The sequence below is a fragment of the Pleurodeles waltl genome, chromosome 4_1 (genome assembly GCF_031143425.1).
Source record: "Pleurodeles waltl isolate 20211129_DDA chromosome 4_1, aPleWal1.hap1.20221129, whole genome shotgun sequence".
In the NCBI taxonomy this organism is placed as follows: domain Eukaryota; kingdom Metazoa; phylum Chordata; class Amphibia; order Caudata; family Salamandridae; genus Pleurodeles; species Pleurodeles waltl.
The window spans coordinates 253,761,165-253,787,018 of NC_090442.1; the positions used below are offsets into that span (position 1 = coordinate 253,761,165).

General features: G+C 45.9%; 1 protein-coding gene across 1 annotated transcript in view; it reads left to right on the forward strand.

Annotated features, from left to right (window-relative positions):
* SMC1B (structural maintenance of chromosomes 1B) overlaps window positions 1–25,854 on the forward strand; it is a 2,375,007-nt gene that overhangs the window by 912,673 nt on the left and 1,436,480 nt on the right. Inside the window, exon 11 of the mRNA XM_069228259.1 lies at window positions 7,523–7,702. Coding sequence (XP_069084360.1) covers window positions 7,523–7,702 — 180 coding nt within the window. The remainder of the gene's footprint in view (window positions 1–7,522; window positions 7,703–25,854) is intronic.

Below are 25,854 nucleotides of genomic sequence, written 5' to 3' on the forward strand. Positions count from 1 at the left end.
TTCTCTTGGGTAAAAACATTATCTAAAATGCATGGTGACCGCCTGTGTTAGAGAACCGCTGCTTGCATTCAGAAAATGCTACCCACGTTCATGCTTCGGTGCTTCCAGCAATAGGAGATTTCCAAGAATGGAGTTCTTGTTACTTGACATGGCATACTGGCATAATCGTGATTAATTATGCGTAAATTACCAAAAGTGTATTAAATACACCTGTGTAATTAGGTTGTGGCTTGGGGCTAAGTGATATTCATGACATAACTGTGTGTATACAAAAGGCTTTATATCAGTTTCAACTGAGGTACTTTTTTTAATACAGTTATTTTGGACCACAGCCCAATACCTATCCCCTTCTCGAAATGCATCGCACTGGCATCTGCAGAGCAAAGAACAAATATTTTCATTTATCTTTACTTGATTAATAAAATTATCACAGTAACAAAACAGGACATTCATCTTTACTTGTATGACTCGCTAATAGAGGCATTATAACGATAACACGTAATACAAGATCTTCCGTTTATAACGTACCCCTGTTTTTTTGGGGGGGCGAGATAAATCTTCCTAAATTCACATCTAAAGTGAAACAAGCCATGTATTACCTGGATGCTATGCTGAACATAGTAGAGGTAGGACTGTTTGCTTTGGAGAGATGCAATGTTATTTTCAGGGGAATCGTCATGTTATGTACTCCACTCCGAATTCAACAGCATGCTAGTTATCATGCTACTTTATACTGCATCAGGCTGCTTTATATTACTGAGTGAATCACTTCAGACCACAGCGACACTATGTGCAATATCATTAGAATCAACTAACTGGAGACTGGAAGAACAAGCTGCAGCTAACACAATTACTGATGCAACTGCTTACTTCTAGGTATTCCCCAAGAAAATTATCAGCAGGTTTGTTTTTTCATTATTACATCCCCTCCCAGAGCGTAATGATGGACTTTTATCCGCTGAGTTGGGAGGTGACACACATTGGCTTTCTTCAATTTCACATAGAATTTTCATGTTACCTCAGTGTCAGACCGCATTCGAGAGGAGGGTGTAGAGAGGCACAGAGCGGATAAGGGCCACTGGGTCCCAAATGTGGTGGTTGAGGTTGTGAGACGGTTTCCTGAGGCCCAGCCTACTGTGTCTCTGCAAACAGGACCATCTACAACCCTTTCCACACTTGACTCTCACAATGGCGAGGCTAAGCAGTGACAGACCTCTCACAGAGGCAGTTTGGGGGCCAAGAGCTCCCAAGCTAACATTCAGATAACAAACTCAATAATGTTAGTGTCCATCCCAGTGCTGGTCTTTCATTAAAAGCAAGTACATCAATTGCACAACAAAACTAAATTATACATAGTGCAGTTATGTCTCAGTGTGCACAGTTAAATCCGTGTTTGCATTCACAGGCCCTACACAGTTCTGCTCTGATGACCTCTCTCCACTATTGTGCTATCTAGATGCTATAATCCCTAGTATACAGTGGATGAGGCATGAAATAGCCACAGGTACAAATTATCACAGTCAACCCCATGGCAGGGGCGGTCTTTTCAGCCAGTCAGGTTCACATTGGTGGTGATCAGCTATGGCCTCCAAGGCTGATCAGAATCAAAGTGACAAGGAGTACTTGCACCTCCACAGATTAATCAGATTTATGGGGCATGATGCAGTTGTACCTTCCAAGGCCGATCAGGCTTACAGTATAGAACTGCAGTTGCAGCTGCCCTGACCAATCAGTCTTACAGCAATGATGTGCGGGGACAGCTGCATGGGGTCACAACCCTAGCGGACAGAAGATATGCCCACACTTAGTTGATACAGTCTTTAGGGCAGTTCTCAGTTAGGAAACACAGAGAGCCCGAGGTAGGAGAAACTCCCTTATGATACTGATTACTCCTAGTTTGCTTGGTTAGTGTCTGCTTTCTGTTGATGCTCCACACAGTGGGAGTTTTTCCTCCTCTCCTCTTGTGAGACAAGGCAACCTTCTTCCCCCCTCAGAAGGCAGGCAGTCTTCTTGGCACTTTTCAAACCCTCACCTCTTTTAGCTGAAAGTGCAGACCTCCGGTCTCTGGGAGACTGGCTGTCAGATACCATCCTAGGTTAAACAGCAGCTCTTCGAGTAATGTGCAGAATACTTGCTTGATCAAGAAGAACTTGGTACTGGACCTTAGTGAGGTGGTATGGATCCTGTTTTTATGCACATTTTCCAGATGTGGATCCACTGTCTTCACAGCTGGTTTGGGTTGGTCCTCCTTTACATGTCCTCCTCTCAGGCTGCTCTCTAGACACAGCTGCAAATTTAGAGTGTGGTGGAGAGAAGATTCTCTGTTGCGATGGGTACAGAGTACATTCTCTGCCACACTAAAGGTCCACCTGTCTGATTTCCAGTCGACAGACTTTATGTATGTCACTGATGGAGCCCACTCAGTCACTGACATAATCCTCCAACTTCCTGATGGAGTAAGGGCTGTTTGAGGTTTGGCCATTCGAAGGACCACCTGATTTAGAGCAGGCCGTAGTGAACCAGTTTTTACTATACCTTACCGCCTTGAAAAACTTAGTGGTAAGAGACAGTAAAAACATTACATTTGCCCCACACCATGGGATAAAGCTCCCATGGTGTAGGCTCATTAGTGTTTGTTAAAAGTTAAAGGTTTGACGGGCATCTATCATGTTTTACAGCACCTCCCATCAATCCATTAGCTCATTGAAAGGAGCTGCAAAGATGGTGTTTTTTGTCAATAACTACAGCTGTCTGCGTGACCGGCTTACAACTTCAAATATGGAGTACAGGTCCTCTGTCAGGGCGGCAAAGTATTTTACTGCATAACCCTGACAGAATAATAATTGTACTCCGATCTCCAAATCAGGCCCACAATCTTTGTATAAAGTGATGTAGGCTTGACCTAGATGCTTTCTCCACAACTAAACAACCAAACCTTCAGTCCCTCCTTCACCCCTACAGTCACCAAATGATAGTGATCAGGAGCGACTCATCAGCAGACCCTTTTCTATAACATAGTCTTCACGAATTTCTGAATGTAGTCATGTCTGTCATACTAATACTCTACCACTGTTCAGGAAATCTGTTGTTATCCACTATTTGTGTGCCATACTAAACCAGGGCTATCCAAAACAGATCTCCTTTCTCTAGTACTCAGACTGACACACACGATCCTGTAACAACATGTGTCACTGGCTCACTGTGTACAGACAGGCTTTCAGTATAAACATGTGATGTCAACACAAGGTTCTGGGTTTCAAATAACAGTGCGATTTTAAACAAGAGTCTAGTAGGACACAGTCTTCTGATATAGATAAAAAGGTCTGGTCATGCCAAAGATTCAGTGCAGGAAGATACACCTCTGTACCATACAGACAACATTCCCATCCCAACCTTCGGTTTCCTGTAGTTCAGAGCAGTGCAAGTACACCTGAAGTCATCACACCCAACATTTCTGGTATGAAAGGTGAATACCACAGCAATTTTCTCCCTGAACATAAAAGTATAAAATGAAGGACCCTCTTATTTGAAGTTCAGCCTATATGGTGTTGACAGATTGACCACAATGTGCCATTCACACTACCTAGCTATATGGTGTGTACTATAAACTTTTTTTTAATCAAAGAATAGATTTTTTTAATGGTGTCACTTCATGAAATTAATCCCCCACCCAGGCAGGCAAGAAGCAGCACATGGTCGCTGATACACGACAGCTGAGGCATTTGATGTATCAAGGCCTTTGTTTGGCCCTTGCCATGTAAATCATGAATCAGTTCCCATATATACAGGACTGCTGTTTTTTTTCCTACAAACAAGCACAAAAAATGATTGGTATTCAGAGAATATATATTTTTTCCAGATACAAGCGGAGTTGAAAAAGGTATTGAATTCACTGTGTGCCCAAGATCTAAACTAGTATTCTTTAACAGGGGTAGCAGCACTCTGTGCTTCAAAGCACCTGGACTATAGGGTTGAGAATCCTGTACAGTTGTGTTTGCCTGCTGTGAGCGCCCTCTTTGAGTATCGTGTATACTGTTTTTTTTATTTTGGCCGTAGCATCACACCAATCTAGAGTATATGCGAAGGGAGTTAGGTCTTGGACCTGTCCTAGACCAAGAGGGACACGCCAAGCATGTTCCAGTGTGTTTAAATGTAAGCTATTGTTCCTACCATGGCATTATGATGTGGATTTATGGTGGAAGCATACCGTGTTTTTTGAACCAGTAGTTGTGACCAGACCTTTTTGATTTGTCACTGGAGTGAAGGTCTCCTGACCCCCTTGTGCAAAGTTGTGCTTGTATGTGCTAACGTATTGCCCAGCACTGACATCCCAGTGCAGGATACGCATGTTTTTAGCCTGTGTGGTGCATGCTTTGCATGCATGTGTGAACCAGAATGATGGAGGCCTGTGGGTTCAATTTTGGAATCCTCTTTCAGGTCCATGTGTACAAAATGGAGATGAGGTTGTTTTCAAAGACAGTGTTAGTGCGTTGATGACATTCCTGACGAAGGAGAGATGTGGCATAGACACTGAAGTAGGGAAACAGGAGAAAAGGTGCCTTTTAGAAATTTAAATAGCTCTTTTTGCTGAGAATGGCTGCTGATTAGTCTTCCTGAAAACTGCTATTTTTTTGTAGATGGCAGGGGTAAAATGTGGGACTAAAGTCTCTGTTTTTCAGTGTGAACACTGGTGTGGCTGTTGATAGCGAGGTGCTGAAACCTCACATATCTTTCTGCGCATGTTGTGGGTGCTCCAAATTAGGGGCAACCCAGTGAGCATCACTATACACTAAGGCTGTGTCTAAAGAATACACTGGAGAGGACACATGAAAGAAGAACCACCCTACACTGGTCCTGTGAGTGCAAGCAGAGAATTCACATCCTCTGCCTGCTTTTGCTGAATAAAAGCAGGAGCTATTGATCAACGTGTTGTTCAAGTGGCAAGTTCTCTTTGACCAAGCAAGGGAATGCTTTGCCGACTACTGCCATGCAAGCAGAGGTTCGTGGAACATTGCCTGGAGTACGACTTTGAAGGATAAGCTGTCTCCCTTTCTTGAAGCACCTGAAAACAAGATTTCTAAAAGGGGAAAAACATGTATTAATCACACAGGAGGTTTGTCAAAGGTGCGCCAGGTGACCTTAGTGCTGGAGTACTCACGGCTGGCTCATCTCCTTAAGGGAAAGGGAGAGAGAGCCAAATGCCTGCTGAGGGTCCGTGCAATGGTGGGTACTTCGACAGAGCTAGAAAGCCGTGAAATAAAGGATCAATTCGGACTGTTGAGAGTAGCTGAGTGCACAAACTCAGCACCTGTTTCTGATACCTACCTACAGAGAAAATCAAACTCGAAATAGGAGAGAGATTGAGCAGAGGAGGGAAAGGGGAGAATTACTGAAAACTATTAATCCCTATTGCACAGTGCACCTTGCCAGTGAAATGCCCATATCTGTGGCTGTATTGTGAAGTTTTATGTTTCCTGTGTGTATAAAAGAACAGTTTTTTGTTTTTTAACAAAGACAAGCACTGGGTTAGGCATTCAAATTATTGCTGGTGATTGTTGAGTCCTGAGGTTGAAGGAGCCCCAGCTGCCTCCCTGAGAAGCCTGTGATTGCTCACTACTGGTACCACTGAAAACAAAGCGTGGAAGGTTTTGTACTTTATCCAGTTTGCAGACCCATAGTAAAAGGGACCCCGGGACATCATAGGGAAATGACTGTGGCCTTGCGGCTGAGACTCAGTAGCCCCTGATTGCCCCTTGCATCCTCCCACCCAATTCTTAGATTAGTTATTACTAGGTGAGAGGTCCGTAAGAAAAAGGTTTTTGTTTCACTAATACCATTGGTGCCATGAATCTTCATGACATTTTCCCCAAAAAAATTCTGCCACCTCAGCCCTTTCTCTGAAAGTTTAGAGATGATCTGTCAAGTAGTGACCAAGAAAAGGGGGTCCCTAAACATTGTTTTCTCATGACTACTCTTTTTGTGTGTCATTAGGAAAGGCCAACTCACTGTAAAAATTCAACTACAGTTGAAGCAGAAGGAATGACTCTGGAGCCATCACAAAGCAAATTTTAGTATTTAAAGTAGTACCTCTATTGTATACTTTTACGTACTCATAAATGCGTTGTGAATTAGCACCAAAACGTTAAACATGGGAATAAAATAGGACTAGTCAGTGAATATTCACACACAATTTGCACCAATAGAAAGGATTGGGACCTTTGTTCTCTTATGTTAAGCCAGAGTTGGATGTTTTGAGGCCGATTCAGAAGTTACGTTGTGCTACTTCGTAAGTGTTTATGTGAACCCGACTCTAAAATATTTTAAATATATAAAACTACTTGCTTTCATCTGTGTATTTAAATCTACTCTTTTTTTATGAACTATCTACCTCGGGATTAAAAATAAGCTTGAAAAGGAGGCATTTTTGACATTTGTTCTATAGTGGCGCTAGATAAATCTTTCTTAATTTTAAATAACCACTTGGCAACATTAGAGGCCAAGTTTATGTAAACCATGCAGTGATATTTTTTCGCTGCTAAAAATGCCTTTTTGCCTTGAACTTTAATTGTTTTAAAAACTAAAGAAGCCATTTAAAAGTGACATTTTGCACATCAGAAACTAATGGACGGAACTTGTCCCTTCTTTGATGCTTTCTGCTTCGTGATTTGTCAGGCTCAACCTACGCCATGCTTTGCACAAACTCGAGTCATTCATCCCGGTATTTAGGAAGACTTCCGAGCATGCATTGAAAATGTCAAACTTTTAGTTTACAAAAGCCCTAATATAACTAATCCACGCAGGTCAGGACTTGGTTAAATTATCTTAAAACTTCTCAATACAAGTGGGTAAGTGTTTTCTGACCCCTCTGCAAACCCGTTTGCACAAGGATCGGGATTCTGAGCTGATTAGTATTTAACGATATTCATCAGGTGCGATGAATAGCACCTAATACTCCGATAATCTGTTAGTCTGGGCCGGATTTAAGGGTGAGCACATGGCCTCATGTGGGCTGCAAAATTTAAACCAAAGTCCCAAACAACACCTCCATTGTGCGCTATGTTCAAAAAGAGAGTAAGGAGCATATCTGATTTGGCCCCTTTGGCTTTAATCCACATTGGGCTACCAAAAGAAGCTGATACGAGAACTAAGAGCTCAAAGTGCTTTCTACTGGCATATTTTTTTCCTTAAGGGTGCAAGTTTTTCCAGTGTCAAATTACACTGATTTTTTAAAATACACGACTATTTATATTATTATTATTATTAATAATATTTATTGTTCATATAGTTATACTATTTTTAATAAATTACAATTGTTAACCGTATTTTCATCAGTCAAATATCTAATTTAAGCGGGTCGAGCAAGAATAATAAGTAGTGCGAAACAAACGTTAGGCTACTGCCTAATTACTCAGAGAACTCAGTCAAAGCATGGTCACTCCATTGTAATGCGTTCTTCTTCCGTGGTCCTGTATTGCATATTATGTTTATTTGAACTCATTTTAGGATTTTGTTTGGTTTTCAGATCAAGCCAATCAACGAAAAACTACGAGAGATAAGGGGAGCCAAAATGATGATTGATGTTGTACAGACTGCGATTCCTCAGTTGAGGAAAGTCATTCAGTTTGTCTGCACTAATGCCCTTGTTTGTGAGACAATTAAAGAGGCGAAACAAATTGCGTTTGATGGCTCAGAAAGAATAAAAGTAAGATGCATTTGTTTTTCTTTTTGTTTTTATAATGATACATTGTGAGCCGATGTGATCTGGTGTGTATTTTCACGGTTTGGAAACTAGGATTCTGCAGTGGTTATGTCCAGCAGTGAAAGGTTAAATGGTAAATGATTACGTGGTTGGTTCTTCATTTTAAACATATTGCAGGTACTGAGCCAGAGTTTCAGAACCTCAATGTTATCACTTTCAGTGGTAATTGAAGAAAAATAACTATGTATCAAAGTTCAAATTATATGTTTTAACGTGGAATGTGAGGTGAACCTTTCTACTTATGAGAAGAAAGGCCACTTTTGTTAATGACCTGAAATTTGACTATGCTATCTCTTTTTTTAGCCATTGAATAAAAACATTGAAAGCAACACAAACTTGCATCTACATTTCCAAGAATCCAGGGAACACTGCAACAAATTGTGATGATACGAAACCAATAGTCTTCAAATAAATCGTCTCTTTACCTGTTTTTTCTAGGTCACATCTAAATTTAGGGGGATTTTCAAGGGTTGTAGATATAATATATTTGAACAGCTTTGAAATTAATAGTTTGTAGTCTTCAGATATATTAAGTACCTCTTCAAAGTTAGTTCTTTGTAATTTGTGTCTCAATTTTCCTTTTTAAAAGTTGTCCGTTCATCCTTAAGAATGCAAAAGAGTTCATTTGGGATATATTTATTCACTTCCCAAGGGTGTCCATCGCTACATTCGAGCACTTTAAATAATTTTCCATATACCTCCAATTCCCCTTCTAATCACTTCTAATAGATCAAAGAGGTCGTTTTCCAAAAGGGGAAAGGATACCTATACATTTAAGGGGGTAATCCATCCCCACACTTACAAGCACTCAAAATGTGTGGTGTTGAAGTAGTTTCCTTACTACGTTCTTAATAGTTTTCTAACTCAGAGGTGGCTATCCCACAATCCTATAGATATTTTCGTTGTTGTCCATTCTTTTCTTTAAGTTGGTCAGTTAAAATTCTAAGTTATGTAGCCTGGTGATAATGCCCTAAGTCAGGGAATAACACAAGGGAGGATCCTCTTTTCCTTCTCCTTCTGTTCTCACAAAATTCCTTAAGAATCATATTCAAGTGTGTGAAGAATTGAAGCAAAGCAAGAGTCAGGGACGTCATGAATAAGAATAGAGCACTAAGTAGAAGATTCATATTTTATCGTCATTCCCCCATCCATGAAGTCATAGCTGTTGCCCATCTATTCATGTTGCTCATGAGCATCTCTAAAAGAGGTGGGCATGTTTAATATTACAAGTTGCCAGGTCTATTGGTATCTGTTCTCCCAAATAATATTTTTTTCTATAGCAGTGTGCTCTAGCTCAATCATGAAGTGGAGGGTTGGCATCCAGTATTTCCATAAATATTTACTTTTGCCAAATCTCAGTCCCAAAACTGCCCATAATCATTTATCAGCTCTAAAAACAGTTGTGGTGTTGATTTTAGTCTGTTGTGTGGAACCTTTTTAGGACCCGTGTTGGTTACCTCTGTTTCAGCATGTTTTTATAAATATTTTATTCTTGTTAGCAAAGCTGCTTTTTAGCAATGGCTTTTTTACACATTTCATCAGTTTGTTTTTATTCCAGGAAGGCAAGGAACATGCTGCTCGCTTAAACAGCCTTTGTACTGTATATAATCAGTACTTCCAATGCTATGGAGGGAGGTGTACAATATGCTAGCTAGTGTTGCCCGTCTAGGAGACAGTTTCTTTTGCCAAGACACAAGCATTATTACATTAGCACTGTATTCCTAATGTAGTATGGCTTAGTATATAAACCATACACCAACCATGTAGGGTAGAGGGCATACTGACCACAACAATCCCTGAGACACATGCTGTGTGACACGCAGCCTGGGTGGCATTGATCTACCAACTTGCTGAGAAGATTGTCATCCACACCACAGGCTGATTCCTGACACTCTTTTCAGATATTGGACTGGAGCCTGTAGGAAAGTACCCTCTTTCTTTGTATGGTTACCCCCTTTTTCTGCCTGATGTCAGTGTGTTTGACTGTGTTCACCAGGATCCTGCTAACCAGGACCTCAGTGTTTATGCTCTCTCTCCAAAAACTCTATATTTCATCCCACAATTGGCACACTGGTGCCCCATTATAAGTCCCTAGTATATGGTACCTAGGTCCCCAGGGGATCCCTATGGGCTGCAGTATATATATATATTTTGCCACCCATAGGGAGCCCAAGCAAAGGGTTCTGCAGGACTGCCATTGCTGCCTGCGTGAAAAGGTGCAGGCACCCTTTCACTGCCATTTTTCACTACACCAGGTCACTTATACGTTACCCCTATGGCAGGCCTTACAGCTCAGAGGGCAGGATGCAAAGTACCTGTGTGTGACAGCACCCCTACACTAACAGAGGTCCCCCCACAAACTTCAGGCCCATTTTCCTGGACTTTGTAAGTGCGGGGATGCCATTTTACATGTGTACTGGACATAGGTCAATACCTATGTCCGGCTACATAATGGTAACTCAGAACATAGGCATGTTTGGTATCAAACATGTTGGAATCATACCCCCATGCTTTTGCAAGCATTGGTTGTAGATTCCATGCATTCTGGGGGCTCCTTAGAGGTCCCCCAGTATTGCCATTTCAGCCTTCTGAGGGTTTCTGGGTGGCCCAAGCTGCTGCCACCTCCCAGACATGTTTCTGCCCTCCTGTTGCTTGAACAGATAAAGCCCAGGAAGGCACAACAAAGGATTTCCTTTGGGAGAGGGACATTACACCCTCTCCCTTTGGAAATAGATGTTACAGGCTTGAGAGAGGTAGCCTCCCCAAACCATTGGTAATGCTTTGAAGGGCACATTTGGTGCCCTTCTTGCATAAACCTGTCTACACCGATTCAGGAACCCCCAGTCCCTGCTCTGGCGTGAAACTGTACAAAGGAAAGGGGAATGACCACTCCCCTGTCCATCACGGCCCCAGGGTGGTGCTCAGAGCTCCTCTAGAGGGTCCCTGGGTTTTGCCATCTTGGATTCAAGGTTGTCAGGGACCTCTGGGAGCATCTGAGTGGCCAGTGCCAGCAGGTGACGTCAGTGCCCCCTCCTGATAGCTGGTCTCCCAGCTAGGTAACCAATCCCCCTTTCAGGGCTATTTAGGGTCTCTCTCTTGGGTGGTTCCTCCGATTCGGTTTGCAAGAGTCCAGCAGAAATCCTCTGCACCCTTCACTTTGACTTCTGACTGAAGAAACTGCACCTTTACGCTCCAGGACCCGACAAGCTGCAACAAATAAGCAAGATGCCTTCTGCAACATTGTATCCATGGTTCCTTCCTGCAACTGCAATGTTTCCCTGGTCGTGCATCATCTGAGGACAGCTCATCTTCAGCCTGTACTAGAAGAAAGAAGGATTCTCCCTTGGGGTGAAGTAGTCACTCCCTTGCTACTGCAGGAGCCAACTGCATCGATGACTGGTTGCGTGGATCCCCTCTCCTGCTGAGCTGAGTGGATCCCGCATCACGGGTGATGAACTGAAGTGGTCCAGACGGTCCTCTCTTCCAGCTGTCCAACTTGGGGGGAGGTAAGCCCTTACCTGCCCACACAGGACAGTACCCCCATGCAGTGCTTCCTTTGCAGCTACCAAGGCTTGTTGGCATCTTTTCCACAAGATCTTTGGGCAGCTTGAAGATCCAGTCCCAGCACTCCATCCTGTGACACACAGCTCCCTGAGTGGTTCACTGGCAGCATGGGAGCATTTTTCATAGTGCTGCCTGGGCCTCTTCTCAACTTTCGTGCCCCTGTCATGTGGTACTCATGTGGGTGCTGCCTGGGCTCTCTGTGTTGCTAAGGGCCCCCTCTCACTTCCCCTCCTGGGTAGAGTCCACCTGGTCCCTGGCAGCTCCTCTTTCGATTAACAGTGAGTTTTGCATGTGGCAAGGCTTTTTGGCAGAATCCGAAGACGCAACCCAACTGCAATCCTTCTTCTGGCAAGGGACATCACCTGCGTCCTCCAGGAACTCAACTTTGTCTTCTTGGGTGCAGTGCAGCCTCTCCTTCTTCACCGTCAACTCACCTCTTGCACCTTCAGTCTGGTGGGTAGGGGCTTCTGTCCTTCCTGGACTCTGCTGTGCCTCTTGGACTTTGTCCCCTTCTTCCACAAGTCCTCTTGTCCAGGAATCCACTGTTGGTGTTTTTTGCAGTCTCTTCTCGGTTTTGCATTCTTCTTCTCTTCTCTGTGTGTGATCTGCGGAATTTACAGGGATTTACTCCTGCTCTCCTGGTCGCTGGGGTGGGTTGTGGTACTTACCTTTGGGCATTCCTAGTACTCTCAGCTCCCCTCTACACACTACACTTAACTAGGTGGGGGACCGACTTTCGTATTCCATTTTTTTTTAGTATATGGTTTGTGCTCCCCCTAGAGGGCTATTTCTATCTATTGTGATTTTCACTAATTGCACTGTTTTCTAACTGTTTTTATGCCAATTTCTGCATACTAGTGTATATCATTTGTGTATTACTTACCTCCTAAGGGAGTATAGCATGTGTGGTATTTTTGGTATTTGTATCGTCAAAGTAAGGTACCTTTATTTTTGTAACACTAAGTGTTTTCTTTCATATGTGTACGCACTAAGTGTGAGTATTGTGATATTGCCTGAGCTTTGCATGTCTCCTAGATAAATCTTGCCTGCTCATCCACAGCTACCTCTAGAGAGCCTGGCTTCTAGAGACTGGCTACACTACACTAATAAGGGATAACTGGATCTGGTATAAGGTGTAAGTACCATAGGTACACACCACACATCAGGCCAGGCAACGGGGAACAACCACTATGCTCTTGAAATAGACATAGAGTAGTTAGGAACCTCTAGCACGTCTAGAACCTCATAGATCCTGGTTGGATAGTTTACCTTCTTTTACCATGTTCGTAATGCTGATTACCTTGCTTTGTTTCATCTGCCTAATTATCACAGTTCACTCATTATATGCTAGATTGTGGTTGTTTCCATAAATATATTGAAAACTTATCTTGCATCTTTGTTTTGCCTCAGCATGCATGAGTAACTAAGCAAAAGGGGTATGATCTGTTTCCACGACTTCCCTGCGGAGTGGGAGTGTCAGGTTCAGGTTGCCATAATCACCTTTTACCGTGCTGGGATTGGACGTTTAGGTGAGGCACTGTGAGCTAGCCAGGGATTAGGCCGTTAGTTACTAACTACGTGGTTTGACTTATTCTCCCCACTATATCGTTCTGCCGTCCTAAACATGCAGTCCTATCGCCAAAGTAGGAACTGCATAACAAGTCAAAGACTGTGGGGTAACGTCATTAAAGAGTGACATATCAAAATGATTATCTTTATAGTTTAATTCCTTGAACATCTCATTATTTTTAATAGCTCATGCCAACTGTTTCACAATTATTGTAAAATAAGTAGTGACTTGAGACATTCCAGCTCATTTCTCTTGTTAGAGCAAATACAGCCCAACATACCCCATTTACTGGCGTCCAAGCTATAGGCGAATCGTATAACACTTCAACACACCTTGTGAATCGCAGACTTACTGCATAATTGTGCAACATCTAGAACCATAGGGGTTACTATACCCTATCAAATGCTTTTTCTGCATTAACATAATGTTTTTGATGGATGTGTCTTCCCACAGATTCCTATCCTTACAAATACTCCTTCCAGGTATCAGACAGAACTGGAAACCTTTTTCTCCAGGAATGATTCTCAATCTCTGCCAGTGAGTGCCACACAGCTCTAGTTGTTACTCTGCTTTCAGATGTGACATCACCAGGGCATATTAGACACCCATCAGGGCACTAACTCCATTTTATGTTTTTACACGCCTCACTGATTTAGCCTTATAAAACTAGTCTGGAGTGTTCGCTCAGTGTCTCACTGACACTATTCTCAACTTTTGACAGTGACTGGTCAGATGTTTCTTCAAAATGCCTAAAGCTTTGATTCTTACAACAATGCAGCAAGAAGATGCCTTTTTCGGATTCTCACGATGAGTGTATCTAGTGTCATAGGACAAGGTGCTGCAGCGTGTCACTCATGCACCTCCGTGTACCCTAAGGCCATGAGGGAGCTGAAGGCCATTTATTTTTTTGCTATGGCGCAGAGTGAGATTGTCCAAGAAGACCTCCTTTCTAAGAGGTAAGTTCAGCATCTCTAAGAGATCTTACCATACAAAAAAGCGCCCTAAGAAGGAGAAGTTAATTGTCCGTTCCTGGGCCTGTTTAGTGTCTCTGCATCAGTCCCTGATGCCAGACTCTTCCTCAACATTATATGAAACCACAGTGTCTAAGAAGTCAAAATTGGAGTTTCATGGTCTGTCGGCGAACCCCTAACCGTTTGAAGTCTTCAGTCTAGCAGTGTGGAATCTTTTCAGGCTTCATTCCCTGAGGGAGTGGCCCAGTACTACATGTTTTGTGATTCTGGAAGCTCTGATCCAGACACCTCCTGATGGGGCACCTGCATCGATTTTGGCTCCACTGCTTAAAGCAAAGTCAAAACCAAGACTAAGGCATTGGCCCAGTTTGTTCAAGACCCTCCTGCTGACCAACCCTGAAGCGTGTGGTGGTGTCGCCCTTGGAGCCAGAACCAGCGCTTGCCACAGAATTAATAGTAAATATATTCTTAACCCTCTGTCCCTGGCTCAGAAGAGATTTTGCTTCCACAACAGGTGTTCTGATTTTCAACCTTACACAGTCTCCGGGGAGCACTTGCTGTGATTCAACAGGGTTCTTGAAGAGTCTATAGTGGCGGCAAAGCAGAAACCCTTTTTACAGACTAGTAGTCCATAGGTAAATTGCCAAAAACAGATCAGCTTTGTGACCCAAGAACTTAGGTCCTTGGATTCTCTGTCTAGAAAGGCAACAGAAAAGGTGTTTGGGCTCTGTTTTCAGGTTGTCTCCTGAACCACCAAACTCTCTAGTGATGAGTGGGCGAGCAAAAAGTGTGGGTCCTGCAGATTGACCACCTCAACATATATCTATGGTGCTTTGCTTCTGCCCACGGCTCCAGATCTTGTGAATCAAGACAAAGCATGCCCTGTATGGCCATTAAAAAAGGAAGGCTAAACTCTTTAATGACCAGAAACTCTTATTGACCAGATTCAAAGAAAGTAGAGATTGGCATAGGTCAAGGGCACATTCACGGTCTCTGGCTTTGTCGAGAATATCCCACCAAAATCATAAGAAGAGGAGGAAGCCCGGGCGCAAACACAAGCAAGGTAAATCAACCAGGCTGGTCTTGGACACCTCCCCAGAACCAGAATTAGTTGAGGCTCCCCCTTCCAAAGGATCTGGCGCCACCTGCAGCAACTGAGGTCCCGGCCCCAGTGCCACACCCCCTGACCTGGCTCCGCTCCAACTGTACCCAGACTTTCTAGCACCCAGAGCTGATCCGGTGTCTTATCTCAAGGCCATGTTTGAAGTATTCAGGCAGGTAATGGTCCTCTCTGTAACATCTTTGGCCCCATAGGATATAAGGGGATGCTGATTGGTTTCCTTCAGGCAGACCTTCCCTCACTGCCATTTGCCCCCATCTTGCTGTTTCCAGTGGCTTTGATAGCTCCATCAACTTTATCCCTGGCCATGACTCTTATCTAGCTGAGACCCTCACCACCTGCAGTGCCCTGATGGTAGATTCCTTTACTTCCTTGGCACCACTGGTGCTGGTACCAACTTTGGAACTGATTAATTCGGCTACCCAGCTTCTGGCACCTGTATAACAATTCAGATGAGAGGCACAACACCAACTGGGAAAAAAGCAGTTCCGGGAGAGTTATGTTCCTTTGGAGGTGTTTGACACATACTTTTAACAGGACCATGTTCAAGAGCTCCTGCAGGAATTTCAAAGGCTTGCTGAGGTCAGCTGCATCAATACTTTCTCTGAGTTGGAGTTTCTGAACTCATCTGGGCCCCTCCCTCCTGGTGCAAAATTATATGACTCCCATCATTAAAAAAGAGGTTTTCGAGTTGTCCTTGACTACTGTCCAGAGGCAGAATTGCCATAGTCCACAAGAACACCATCAGCTGCAACGCCTCCATGCAACTGCCATTTGCCATCATGAAACATCTGTTGTTCAAGTTCCACATTGCAGCCACCAACTTCATGCTAACCAACATTTTCATTTGCAGGCCACCGGGACCACACGCCAACTTCACTGACTCCATCACGGACATCCTGGATGTTAGCAATTACATTCTACTCGGAGACCTGAACTTCCATATGGAAGACCGTTCCAACCCTAACTGAGCAGCACTCATCAAAGATATTGGAAACCTGGGCCTCACCCACCGAATCGCTGGACATTATCTGCCCCTTATTTTCTCCACCTTTAACAACATCAGAGTCAAGGAGACAACACTAGTCTCCTGGAAAGACCATACCCTCATCAAGATTAGCATCCCTGTCCTGGTTCACACTCACACACACTCTCACACACTCTCACACACTCTCACACACTCTCACACACACTCACACACACACACACACACACACACACACTCACACACACTCACACTCATACTCACACTCACACTCACACTCACACTCACACTCACACTCATACTCACACTCATACTCATACTCATACTCATACTCACACTCATACTCATACTCATACTCATACTCACACTCACACTCACACTCACACTCACACTCATACACACACTCATACACACACTCATACACACACACACACACACACACACACACACACACACACACACACACACACACACACTCACACACACACTTCTCAAAACCCACTGACCTGAACACAGCAACATCCTCCCAAAAGCCATCCAGAATTTCCACAATTGGATTGCCTTGTGCGCCAAATCCCTGGCCCCCCTCAAACACTGTAATACAACAAGGTCTTTACCCTCAGACTGATGAAACACCATTGCAAACAACATGAGCACAAATAGAGAATGATCCAGGACACTACATAGAGGGGCACAGCTACCACCAAATTATCTGGACCACCAAACATGCTGCTGTGCCAGAATGCATCAATGACCGCACCAACAGAAACAAGGAAATCTTCACTGTTGTGAAGAATTTCACCTCACCAGTGTCTGCCTCCAACTCAGTGATTTCCTTGCAAGAGTTCTGCAACAATATCTCTTAATTCTTTAGCAACAAACTCACTGCCATGTACAGCAACTTCAACTAACAACTGGACCCAACGATCCTAGCCTAACGCTCCCAATCTTATCCAAGGGACCAGTGCTAACCACATGACACGTCATGACCCCAGAAAAAACTGTCTTGACCATGAAGTCCATCCATTCAGCGACCCCAACGGTCCCTTGCCCCCACCATGCCTACTCCAAAGGACTGAAACCCATCAGCACCATGCTTACACTCACACCCCACCTCTACTGCAACCTTTCCAGATACTCGAAAACATGTAACTGGCCTCCCACTGCTGAAGAAACCCTCTGCAGAGTCTTCTGCGCTCACCAACTACAGGTCAATCTCACTTCTACCATTCCCAACTAATGTCATAGAAAAAATCATAAACAGACGGCTCACAGGTCACCTCATTGACGACCTATTCCTCAACACCACTCAGTCTGGTTTCAGACCCAACCACAGCACTGAAAATGCCCTCATCAATGCCACGGGTGACATCTGCATGACTGTGGACAGAAGAGATATGGCAGCCCTCATCCTCCTGGATCTCTCTGCAGCATTTGACATGGTCTCCAACCCCATCCTCATCCAGCGTTTACACAACATTAGAATCCAAGGAGATGTACTCTGATGGATCAGCTCCTTCATTACTGGAAGGACCCAGTCAATCAGCCTGGCACCATACACGTTGGACGCCCGCATCTTTGGAGTTCTACAACAATCCTCCCTGAACCAAACCTTCTTCAATGCATACATGATCCCACGAGGCACCATCATCTAGTCTCCTGACATCACTGTCCTCTCCTATGCTGACAAAACCCAACTCTTCCTCTCCCTCACGGATAAGAAGCCCAGTACCAATTCAAGTTCAATGCCTTCATTACTGGATGAAGAACAACTGTCTAAATCTCAGAGAAGACTATAATCGTGCTCTTGGAGAAGAGCATTTCACTGTGGGACTCCACTTGGTGGCCAGGCGAGATAGGACTGACAACCCTCCCTACCACCCACACCAAGAACTTCAGGATCAATAGCAAACCTGATATGACCACCCAAGTCAGCGCCGTCAAAGCCTCATGCTTCCATACCCTGAAGATGCAGAGGAAGATTTTCAAATGGTTCCCAATCAGCACCCGGAAAATTCTCACACACACCCTGGACACAAGCATGGTAGACTATGGGAACATCCTCAATGCCAAGATCAGCAAAACACTTACCAGAAGGCTGCAAACCATTCAGAACTCACTAACCAGGATCACTCTCAACCTAAATGAGCTTTACGCGCTCCCCATAACAAACAAGCACATTTCAAACTCCTCACCCACACTTTCAATGTACTACATTACACTGGCCTCCCATACCTCAACAATCATATCTGCTATCACAAACCTTCCAGACACCTCCTCTTGTCCAAACTCCTATTTACACACATTACACGCATACGTAAACCAGATCCTGCAGACAAACCCTTTCCTACATGCTCCTAAAGAATGGAACGACCTGTCCCGACACATAAGAGCCTCCTCCTCACTTCTTGAATTCTGGAAGAAGCTGAAGACTTGGCATTTTGTGTAGTCCCACTAGGCCCTAGGCTCATAAGGCTCACACCTGCTCAGAGCCAAGATACTCTCCTGGGTGATAGTGTGCTCTAGAAATCTGTATAATATACTGTTGAAACTCAGGCCAGCATTCTTACCGAAGTCCTATAGCCATCCACCCACACTTCGGAGCCAGTGCTGCCAGTCAGTGAGGTTCTCCTAGACCCCTGTTTTGGCATTTGTAGGAAAGTAGCACCTTTCTGACATAGTTACTTCTCTCGTAGGGGATTTCCATGTATAGTCATAAGCACTGAATAGTTCCGCGCGCCTGCGGGGACCCCGGAGCACTGTTGTGTAGTATATTCTTAAGTGCAATCATCAGCTCCTTGACAAAAAAGGTCTGTGAAAAACACTTAAGAATAACAATGTGCAGCCTATGTGAACAGCTACACAGGCCAAATTGTTAGAAGAAAAAACAGTTGTAGTGTAAATTTCACGTTTAAACCTCTATTTATTCTATAAATACATAAATAAATACATTCTCATATTTTATTTACACCTCTCATGAGAATAAAACAATGTAGGGCAGTGTAGCCCATAGGCTGCCATTATACAGAATGAAAATAGAGCTGTGCCTTTAAGAAAAGTAAAGTCTTCCTGTTTCCCATCATGCACAGCAAAAGGCAGTTGCCTCAGTTCTTTTTTGGAGGCTATTAACCTGACATGAAGAAAAAACAAAACATTTGTTGGAGTACCAACCTCCATAATATTCATGTTCTATGTCAACTCCACCGGGGAGGAGGGAGGGTTGCTTATGACTATCATGGAAATACCCCTACGAGAGAACTGGAGTTACAGGTAAGAAACCATTCCTTCTCTCGTAGGGGATTTCCATGTATAGTCATAAGCACTGAATAGAGTAGCAAGCCCATCCCCATAACCGCGGTGGAGTAGATATAAGAATACTGAGAAAAACATGAATCATGCAAACAAATTCTTGAGCAAAGCCTGTCCAACCTGAGCATCTGCCCTAGCGTCTGTATCAAGGCAGTAATGCTTAGTAAAGGTATGGACCGACCTCCAAGTGGCAGCCTTGCATATTTCTGCCAAAGGGACATTTCTCATCAAGGCTACAGTAGCTGCTTTCCCTCTGGTAGAGTGGGCTTTTGGCCTACCACCAAGGGATTTGTTTGCTAACTGATAACATAACATTATACATGAAACAATCCACCTGGATATAGATTGTTTAGATGTGCCCAAACCTGTTCTGATTGGGCCATAGTTAATAAAAAGCTGTTGTGATTTTCGTAAGCTTTTTGTCCTGTCCAAGTAAAATTTCAATACTCTCTTTACATCCAGAGAGTGCAGAGTTCTCTCAGCAGGAGTAGCTGGATTCTGAAAGAAAGTCGGTAATGAAATTGTTTGGTTCACATGACTATCATGGAAATACCCCTACGAGAGAACTGGAGTTTCAGGTAAGAAACCATTCCTTTTTTGCCATATGTCAGTGTGTATTGACTGTAGTACACTGGGTCCTGCTAACCAGGACCCCAGTGTCGGTGTTCTCTCCCCTACATTTGGTTCGTAAGTGTATTTCACACACCCCAATAAGCATACTAATGCACCTCTGTAACTCCCTAGTATATGGTACTTAGGTATCCAGGGCATTGGTACCCCAGGAGTTTCCCATGGGCTTCAGCACGTATTATGCCACCTGTGTGAAACGGTGCATGCATCTTTCACCACAGATGAGGCTTACCTTATATCATGGTCACTGCAAGTCACCCCTAAGGTAGGCCTTTGAGCCCAAGGGCAGGGTGAATGGTTCTAAGCGTGAGGGCATCCCAGCGTAAGAAGCGGTGCCCCTTGAAACCCCAGACTCCATTTGCCTGGCTTAGTAAGTGCGGGGAAGCCATTTTGAAGTATGTAGTAGGAACTGGTCAAAACAAGTTGCCCACCTACACTATGGCTTCACCGAACCTAGTCATGTTTGGTATCAGACATGTTGGAATCATGCCACTACACCGATTCCAAGGCTAGTTGCATGATACCATGTACTCTGAGGGCTCCCAAGGGAATCCCCCATGTCTGCCTGTGAAGCCTTGCAGGGTCCGCATGCCAGCCTGTGGTGTTGCCGACCCCAGACACTGTTCTGCCCCCCTGCTGCAGAGCCTAACTTGGGCAGGGGAAAGCAGAACAAAGGATTTCCTGTACACGAGGGGTGTGACCACCTCTCCTTTAGAAATAGGTGCCTCTCGTCTGGGGTGGGGGTGCCTCTGAGCACCACCAGACTGCTTTGAAGGGCACATTTGATGCCCTTCTTGCATAAACTCAGCTCCTGCTCTAGTGCGAAACCACACATAGGTCAGGGGAGTGACCACCTAGGGAGGTGCCCAGAGCTCTACCAGGTGGCCACTTGATTCTGTCATCTTGGAAATAAGATTATCAGAGGCCCATGGGAGCACCTGACTTGTAAGTCCAGCTGGGTGATGTCCCTGTATTCCCCCCCATCCCCTACCAAATAGGCGGGTCACTGCAGAAAGTGTCCAACCCCTCCTGGGTTACTACTTAAGGACTCCCCTGAGGGTGGGACTCTAGAGTTGTCTGTGGTTTCATCTCTGGAACGGTCCAAAGACTCCCTGCAGGACACTTCTGTAATCTGGACACGGGAACCGCTGCTGGACTTCGCTGAGACCCAAGAGAAGACTGCTCCTAGTAGGAGGGCTCCTACTGCAACTTTGTCCCCGTGCATTGCAAGGATTCTGCAGCCCCTTAGGCTGTGCATCCTCCAGAGTCACAAGGACACTGCCTGCACTTAGGAAAGCAAGAAGGAATCTCCCTTGGAGTAAAGGAGTCACTCCCTTGCATCCCCAGGCACCTCCGTGTCAACTACCAATTTGTGACTCCTGCTGTCCCCAGGACTAGTCAAGGCTCTACAACACAGGTGGTGGTTCTGTGATTCTCCAGATATCTGACCTGTCTTCTTTGCATCTGAGTAGTCAGTCGTCCCTGGCTGGAGCTGCTTCTCTGGAACCCCTATGCACAGCGTCTGTTTGTCATTGCCAAGGCTTGTTGGCTCTTCAGTCCGAAGACCTCCACCTCCAGGAAGCCCCAGCCTCCAGCACTCCACAGCTCCAAGAATGAAGTCCTCCCTGCAATTTCTGCAACATGGGCATCCCTCTTTGCTGTGCTGCTGAGGCCTCCCTGTGGCTCCCGTTGACTGCTGCCAGAGGATCCTCCTCGGGGCTCCAACGATTCCTGCTGGCTTTCCTGCTTGCTGAGGGCTGGACCTGATCTACTTGTAAACATTGAGCTTCCTGGGCCTTGCTGATCTCCAAAACCTGCAACACTCACTGCAATGCTTTCTTTCATTTGCCAAAGCTTGTAGGTGGCCCTACTGGCCCTCTGCAATCCGATGACCGGCATGGGATAGCTTGTGTATGACTCCTGGGATCTTCATGCATTGCCTGGACTCCATAGCTGCACTTCATTGACAACTGGCCATCAGGAAAGCATCTCCAAGAAGGGTGGGCATTGCCATCCTGCACCGCCTCAGCACCTCTGAGTGGTCTGGACTCTGTCCCCTCTTTCTTTAGGTCCTCTTCTTCTGGAACCCATGCCTATGTTCCACCGACATGGTCCATGGGTCACAACAGCAGCTGGACAACCGAGGTCTCTATTAACTTCAATGGGAGGTTCCGACACAACTTCACCCCTTTGCACTTGGGCTTCTTGGTGTAGGTACTCCACTTCTCTGGGTAGCCTTGGGTTGGGGTACTCTTGAACTTTTCTTGTCCCAACCGGTTTCCTCTGGGTCCGCTGGGAAGGTTCCTAAAATTTGAAAACTCCAACCGCGACTTTCCTGTGTTATCCTATGGAGACCTAACCCTGGGTAGAATCTCTGCGCACAGATGCCTGAGGAATCCTATCTACTTACCTTTGGTGTTCTAGTGCTTCCCCAGTCCTGAGGGTCCTTGGATGGTAATTTGGGTTGGTACTGATTTTCGCGTTCCATTTATTTAGTATATGGTTTGGCCTCCCATAGAGACACGTTATTTTATGCCTGTACTTACCTGTTTCAAAGTATATTTTTATGTGTACATATCTCCAGTTAGGAGATATACCAAAGTTAGTTTATTGTTTGTGTTATAATAATAATATACTATTTTTCCAACACTGGTGTGGTTCTTTCTTGTGTGTACATCACTGACTGATCTGCGTGGTATTTGTAACTGCTTTACACCATCCTGGATAAGCCTTAGCTGCTCTCCACAGCTACCCTTTGAGAGTTTTGGTTATCTAGAACCACTTACACTATAACTAAGGGTTTCCTGGACTCCATATAGGGTGCCTCACCTATAGGTGTACACCATATTCTGAGCCAGCCTCCTACAGCTATGTAGACCAGAGTGTTTTCAATCCCTGCAGTCAACAGATCAATCACAGAAACTCTGTGAAATGATTTCTAGGGACAGGGCTTATTCCCTTTCAGGTCTCTAGTTTTCCACTCCAGTGGTCAGTTTTCACGGCTCTGTGCTTCTAGCATGGAAATTTGTGAAAAGAAACTGACGTTAGTGCACCTGGGTGGCACTTATATAGGCACCGAGGACGTCACTCTAGCATGGACTATGCCACCGATGCCACGCAGAGCCAAATGATGGCACCTACCGGCACGCAGGGGAACTGCTCACAAAACATCTTCTCGATCCAGTCTGACACCTGGGGAAATTCTAAGGTAAGGAATATGCGGCTAGCTATAGTCTCTACCAGACAAGGCATTATCAAAGGTAAGTAACTTGCTCCTCTGGTCTTCAACAGAATACAATAGAACTGCTCAAACTGAGAGGGTTTTGCCTAGTGTTCAAGCCATTTCTTCCTTCTTTTCACAGTTGGTCAGTCTAGATCGCAAGCGGAGCAAGGTACCAATCTCTGTCGAGGTGCAGGTGGCAGTTCTTGCAGAGGGGATGCTGGTGGTGCAGGTGGCGGGGCTACCGGTTCTGATGGTGGCCACCAGGCCCTCATCTGCAGCCTCTGACACCTGAAGTGCCTTCCCTTGGCTTTTCTGCCCCTTCCTCACCTTGGCAGATGCTGTTGGGACCTTGGATCTGGCAGCCGGAGGTTTGGAGGAGGCCTTGCTGGGTGGGTTGTGCTCCTTGCCCTTGCTGCATGCTGTCCCCTTCTTCACCTTGGCAGGAGGCGGAATGGTTTGGTCCTTTGCAGGGGTCAGTGGCACACTGGCTGGCCTGACGGGTGCCCCCTTTGAGCCTCTGGGAGTTGCAGGTACCACAGCGGACGCCGACTTGGTGGATGAGGTGCTGGCCTGGGTTCCGGACACCCTGGCCCGAGGGAAAGGAGAGGGGGAGGGGTAGGGAACAGATCAATGTTTGCCAGGAAAAGTTTTTTTAAGCACACTGGGGCGGGAAGATGGAGAGGGTTTAGGAGTGGAGGAAGAGGGAGTGGTTGTAGGAGGTGTCTGTCTGCTGAGTTTGTGTGAAGGTGCATGGGCTGGATGCTGTTGTGAGGTGGATGGCTTTTGAGTGGGTGGGTGCTTGCATTTATGTACGTTGGGAGGAGGGGTCACAGACACACTGGGAGAGGACACAGGGGACGTGTGCATGGTTGTGGGGGTGGTGACTGCTCGTGAGAGGTGTGTTGTGATGGGTGTGCTGGTGATGGAGGTAGTAGATGAAGATGTATTGCATGCAGGTGTGAGTGGAGATGCTACTGGGAGGGAGGTGGATGAAGAGGAGGAGGGGAACACAGAGGAGGCAGTGGATGTTGGTGTGTTTGCATGGGTATGGTGCTTGTGTGAGTGCCTGTAAGATGAAGTGTGGTGCTTATGTTTGCCTGAGTCACTTTTGTATGGTGATTTGGGTGAATGCTGGTTTGAAGGTGTGCTTGGGATAGGCTGGGGTTGAGGGGATTGGGTCTGGGTAGAGGAAATTGGAGGGGGGAGGCTAGACACAGGGACAAGGGCTGCCATCAGTGCGGAGGCCAGATCCTAAAATGCTCTCTGTTGGGCCGCCACGCCAGAGTGAATGCCCTCATGCATTTGTTTGTTGCAAATGCCTCTCGACACCGTGGATGGCATTCAGTATCTCAGGAGGTCAATAGCCTCCTCACTGAGGGCAGCAGGGCTGACTGGGACAGGGTCTGAGGTGCCTGGGGCAAAGGAGATGCCCACTCTCCTGGGTGAGCGGGCCCGGGAAACACACTGAGGGGCTTCTGGGAGGGCGGTGCTGGTAGGGGGGATGGCGGCTGTACCTGTTGTTGGGGTGGGCACAGAGGTGTCCGCCGCTGCCAGGGAGCTTCCAACAGAGGAGGAGTCGCTGTCTGTGGTCTCCCCTTCTGACCCCGTCGTGGTGCTCCCCTCGCTCTCTGTCCCATTGGTGCCCTCACCCTCGGTGGATTCGGCTTCCAGGCCCATGTGGGATGCAGCTCCCTCTGTTGCCGGTGCCTCTGCTCCTCCGCCAGATGATGCTAATGCACATAAGGACAAAGTGACAAAACAAAAAGGGGGGGAGAGACAGAGGATACACTTGGTCAGTGCCAGCAACACCACTACCGTTGGCGTACACAACACACAGGGAGCAGCCCTATGCACTAGGCCATGCCCGACCATTTACTAAGACAGTCACCAGCCCATGGTGTTCAATGCCTAACGCCATTAGCTGCACAAGTGAAACCCACAGGTCTCTGCTCAGTAGTAGATGCCCACCAACACTATTGGAGTAGGAGTGCTCCAGAGCCTGCCCAACAAAGGACCTACCCTGCCATGTTCGCCCTGGCCTAGGGGCACCCACAGCCCACATCCCCCACCCAGATACCTCCTAACACGCGCAAAGTCAGGTTTCCAATTCTGTACTTACCCCCTCGTGGCTGCTGTGATGCCTTCAAGCGCCCACCCAACTCCGGATAGGCCACCGCCAGGATGCGGAACATCAGGTGGGGTTATGGTGTGACTGGCACCCCTTCCTTGTTGGGAGGCCAGCACCAGCTGGGCCTCTGCCATCTTCTTTGCCCAGCGGCTCAGGTCCTCCCACCTCTTGAGGCAGTGGGTGCTCCGCCTGTCAAAGACCCCCAGGGTCCGCACCTCCTTGGCGATTACATGCTGCACTCTGGCCAGGACCCCTCTGCCCCCCTACATGTGGCTTATACACACACCACTCCATATATTCATGTCCCATGCATCATGCTTACAGTGTACTCACCTGTTTGTCTGGAGGACCGTAGAGTAACGTGTACTGGGGCAAGACCCCATCCACCAGTTTCTCCAATTCCTCTGCAGTGAAGGCAGGGGCCCGTTCCCCAGACACATGAGCCATGGTCGGTTCCAGACACAGGTCATAGCAGCACTTGCAGTGTAGGTCCTCTCCTGTTGAAGGTCCGGTAGCAAGTGAGTGATTAGATAGAAAATGGCGGTGATGTCCGGCGTACATCGCCATTGGCTCCTGGAACCCATAGGGCCCAATG